Source organism: Lasiodiplodia theobromae, assembly GCF_012971845.1.
Source record: "Lasiodiplodia theobromae strain AM2As chromosome Unknown scaffold_22, whole genome shotgun sequence".
In the NCBI taxonomy this organism is placed as follows: domain Eukaryota; kingdom Fungi; phylum Ascomycota; class Dothideomycetes; order Botryosphaeriales; family Botryosphaeriaceae; genus Lasiodiplodia; species Lasiodiplodia theobromae.
Window position 1 is genome coordinate 202744 of NW_023336428.1, and position 4822 is coordinate 207565.

General features: G+C 57.6%; 2 protein-coding genes across 2 annotated transcripts; one reads left to right on the plus strand and one right to left on the minus strand.

Moving 5' to 3' along the window:
- Positions 1 to 661: 661 nt before the first annotated feature.
- On the plus strand, positions 662 to 2177 carry LTHEOB_7342 (Tyrosinase; the record flags this gene model as incomplete). The annotated part of the gene is made up of 5 exons (XM_035516698.1): positions 662 to 834; positions 896 to 1058; positions 1105 to 1303; positions 1355 to 1717; positions 1900 to 2177. The coding sequence occupies 5 exons, from the start codon at positions 662 to 664 to the stop codon at positions 2175 to 2177; spliced, it is 1176 nt and encodes a 391-aa protein (XP_035371313.1).
- A 1345-nt stretch (positions 2178 to 3522) lies between these two features.
- Positions 3523 to 4822, minus strand: LTHEOB_7343 (uncharacterized protein; the record flags this gene model as incomplete). Its single annotated transcript, XM_035516699.1, has 2 exons — positions 3523 to 4431; positions 4532 to 4822. The coding sequence occupies 2 exons, from the start codon at positions 4820 to 4822 to the stop codon at positions 3523 to 3525; spliced, it is 1200 nt and encodes a 399-aa protein (XP_035371314.1).

Sequence of the window (4822 nt, forward strand, 5' to 3'; positions counted from 1 at the left end):
CTGACTCTCCGGGCGAATGGGGAAAAAGATGAAGCGCCCTCGTCCACTTATATTGTTGTCCTGCGGGATCCTTCGACACGCCGTTTCCGAGCAAAAGCCCGGTTCTCCATAGTATAAACTCGCGAAGGACGGGAATCCTTCAGGATTACGGCGGCTGTCAAAGCGGCGGAGAGCTGCTCTCGCCTGACCGCTTGTTTGGGGTGCTCGAGGACAAACAGGATTTGCCTGTAGCGCCGGCAGCTAGCCAGAATGTGCCGCTCCCTCCGGTGCGACTGTGGCGTACTGTTCTCTTTTGCCGAACAATTGTTGCCAATTCGCACGCATGCATACCGGCGTCAATTATTTTTCTGGGCTGCATGGGCGAGCATCCTCTGGCGAAGCGAGCGTCGCCCATATTAAAAGGAGGGATCGTCCGTGGGTGTGCTGATCGAACTGCTCGCTGCTGCATCGTCACGTATAGTTCTCTCTGCATTCGGAAAACCCGAGCCTGCGCCTGGGCCTCGTCGATTCGCACTATTGGAGAGGGCTCGCGGCTCCACACTCAGCACGCCTCACGCCCTATTTTTAATTTTCCATCTAAAGCAGGGACGAAGGAAAGATGCGTGCGCACAGGCTGCTGCTGCTGCTGCCGGCGTGCTCCGCGGGTGGGCTCAGAGCCTCCATGGCCGAGCCCCTGCCGACGGCGGCGGCCCCTGACGCTGCGCAGCAGCTCCACGCGCTGGCTCAGCATGCGATCGACGAGACTCTGGCAGCCCTGGACAACGGCGGTGCGTCGTGGAGCAAGCGCGGCGGCGGGGCCTGCACGCGAGATAACATCTCGATTAGGAAAGAATGGTAGCGAAAAAGAACTAATGGCATGAAACAGAGGCCTTGTGATGCTGACGATATGCAACAGGGGCCGTCTGGGCAGGGCAGAACGCAAGCAATACATCGCCGCCGTGCAATGCCTGCAGAAACTGCCCGCGCGCACACCGCCGTCGCTCGTGCCGGGGGCCAAGTCGCGCTTCGACGACTTCGTCGCCACGCACATCAACCAGACCTTGACCATCCACTACACTGTACGATCCCCACTTTGCACACACGAGACCGACACTCACATGACAGGGCACTTTCCTCGCCTGGCACCGCTGGTTCACGTGGGAGTACGAGCAGGCTCTCCGCAACGAATGCGGCTACACGGGCGCCCAGCCCTACTGGGACTGGGCCGTCACCGCCGCCGCCAACAACACCCTTGAGACGTCTCCGCTGTTCGACGGCTCCGACACGTCGCTGTCCGGCAACGGCGCCTTCGTCCCCAATCAAGGTAAGCACCTCCCCGTCCATCATCTCTTGAACGAAACCTGACACTTCTCAGGCAACGTCGTCCTCGGCGCAACCACCGGGCTGCCGCCCATCTACCTGGCCGCGGGCACGGGCGGCGGCTGCGTGACTGCCGGGCCCTTCGCCGACATGGTCGTCAACCTCGGCCCCGTCGCCCTCGACCTGACCAACGGGACGAGCGTCGGCACGGGGCCCGTCACGCCTGACCAATTCGCTTGGAATCCGCGTTGCCTCAAGCGCGATCTCTCCGACGCCGTCAACCGCCGCTACGCCAACGCGAGCGGCGTTGCGGCCTTGATCTTGGGTAGTGAGGACGTAGAGCGGTTTCAGATGACGATGCAAGGCGTGCCGGGGAGCGGGAGCATCGGCGTGCACGGGGGCGGCCATTACTCAATCGGTGAGTCTTTCTTCTGTGCTTTTCGCTTTTTGAAAAAGAAAAGGGGGGCCGAGGGAGCAGCAGGTGATGAGTGATGATGTTGGTGGTGGTTTGAGGTTACTACTAGAAGGGGGAGGGCAGCGATTCGGCGCCGACCGCTTTGACTAGGCAATGTTCGAGAAACTAACCCACCTCCTCCCCAGGCGGCGATCCCGGACGTGATCTCTTCGTTTCGCCCGGAGATCCTGCTTTCTACGCCCACCACTCGCAGATCGACCGCGTCTGGACCTTGTGGCAGTGGCTGGACCTCGAGAGCAGACAGAACGCCCTCGCGGGCACGGGCACGTTCCTGGACTCGCCGCCGTCGCCGAATACGACCCTGGACACCCTCCTCGATCTGGGCTACGCCGCCGGCGAGCCGACGAGGGTGGGCGATCTGATGAGCAACATTGGCGGCAAGTTCTGCTACCTGTACGCGTGAAAGGTAGATACGTGCGTAGTAGGTAGACGCAGCAGGAGGTGGATGCTGAGTAGTGTGTGGGATGGGAATAACAACTCAAATCATTTCATTTCCGTTGGGGGAGGCGCAGTCGCTCCCCCACAAAATCCCCGGTGAACTGTCGGCGGCCTCGAGCGGGTTTCGTGCAGGGAAAAAAGGCCGACGATTGGCTACGGCCGTACGTGAACGGGCGTGCAGCGGGCGGACGGAAATGTTGAGTCTCGTCGATCGTTGATGTGTGAAAGTGCAGGCTTGCATTGACCGGTGAAACTAAATGCGTAGTCTCGGTGCTACGGCGGCTCTCTCGAAAAGGCTCCTGGCTCAAGCCATCGTTCATCGCAAATATCACTCTATGATGGTGTGCAGATCTCCGTTCCGCTGGTTTGAGTAATGTCGCTCCTTGATGGACGCTTTCCGGTTGGCTGTGGTGTCTCCAAGCAAGGTGGAGTCAAGGGTGGTGTTCACGCCTTCAAGGGTTGGAACTAAGCCATCGGAGGGATGACTTCCTTCCTGGCAAAGAGGTGACTGATGTCTATCAGGGTGGCGTAGCAACAAGGCGGAGTAAAGGGGAGAGATCCCATTGTCAAATGCTACGTTGGGTCTCCTCACAGTAGCATTGACACTCCCTTGACCAGTCTTTGTGTTTGGCATATTTCGGTATCATGATGCTAACAATGTCCGGCGTGAGACAAAAGGGAGTCATTTCATGTAAGTGCTGCTATGCTGCGCCTCTGTGAAACTCTACGTGAGAGACTGGTCCCAGGATGAGAGTCATTCTTGTTGAGGCAGTACCTGATTCAGCCACTATCACATCCAAGGATAACTTCGAGGGCAGCGAAAGTATGCAGTATTTCAAATACTCTTGAGAGCATCATTTGCCGTGGTATGCTTGAAAGACAAGCCTGGGAAACTGTTTTACTTGACGCTAGCAGTGTAGTAGTGACGTAGAGCACGAACGTATTGTCGTGTTGGTAGGAAGCAATCACTTTACACCAAAATGAAGTCGACTGCTAAACATAACCCATGGAATCTCACATGTATTAGAGTGACTAATAATTACCATTACTGCATTAAAAACTACGAGTTAGGTTGGACATGTCCAACAAGAAGTAATAGAACGACGAGCTGGTAGCCTCCCGCATACAAGCGCCCCTCAAACAAGACTTTCAATGCCTTCGTCCGTTCATTATACAACAATGCCGTCCACGCATACCTCAGCCATAGGAAAAGAAGCCTGTATCCAATGTTCTTTTCGGCCCTCTGTCCCGCGAAGCTCGGCGTTTTCCCCTTCCGCGGCTCATGCCAATCCAACACTTCACAATCCCTCCTACTTCTCGGCATCACGGCTGCCTCCTGCGGCCGAGTTACGATCCTTATGGATCCAAATCTCGCTCAGCACCGAATTCTTGAACGACCTCATCAACTCCACCACGCCGCTCACCTCCTGACCTGCCAGCCATCCCTGCCATTCCCAGCACGCTGTGCGCAAAGCTCTTTCCGCCTGCAGCGCCGAGACCATGTTGCTTTCTTCTTGCGCATCCGTCAGATCTTCGAACGCAACGTAGACTTCTCGGCGGTGCGCATCGCCATCGAGGCGAGGACCACGGCGGGCGATGAATTCGAACCATTGCAGCTGCATCAGGAACGCGACGGAATTGTTATTATAGCGGCGGTTGCTACTGCGGCTGGCGGTATTGGTAGTGGTCTTGCCGTCATTGCCGCTTCCAGTGCTGTTACCGTCACATTTACGGGGGAACGCACAGGTAAGGCTTACTTCGAGCGCACTGGCTGCCCGAGAGCAGAGCATGTGGTCCTTTCGGAGAGCGGTGATGAGGTCTCTGGGGGTGGAGAAGATGGTGGTGATGGCAGTGGCGGTGGCGGTGGTAGCTTGGGTGCTCTCTGTGGGGACTTCGCGTCCATCGTTCTGCAGCAGAGACTGAGCGGGTGTGACAGCGGTTTCCGTGGTGAGTGACAGCCGAAGGCCGCGACGTCGCTCCCGCTCCCGCTCGTGGCGCTCGTTGTTCATGATATATGTGTCTGGCTGGTGGCAAGGGGCAAGTAATCTACGCGCAAACGCGATGGTGCCGCCGATCGTGTGTATCATGTACTCAGTAGCGAGGGAGACATCGAAAATAATACGCTTATGTAGGCTGCGCTGAAGCTCGTCCAGTTCGTCTGCGGAGGGAATGCGGTATAGCCAGATGAGCTCTTGAACGGACAGGGGCACACGGACATCCTGTATGGTAGTCAAATTCCGGCCCACGAATGTTTCGGTCTGCTTGTCGCTCGGAGCAGACCTTTCCATTCACCTGCAGGGGAGGGAACTGAGGGCGTACCGAGGATTGTGGCGCGAAGGTGGCGCGTGTGCGATTGTGAAGCGCGGTTGTCATGCGGATGATAGCATCCATTCTCGTGAGCGCCTTCTTGAGTCGCCGGGTGAGGTTCTGGTAGGACACTATCAGTGCTATGACCTGCTGCTCTTCTGAAGTTGCGGTAAATGGGTTCGAGGGCGGAGAGGATTTGTCGGACTCGGTGTCACCGTCGGCGTCGGCATCTGTCATGTCGATGTCCGCGGCACTTTCGGGGTGCTCGGGCGGCGATCGCCGGGCTGTTGGGGACGCGCTCAT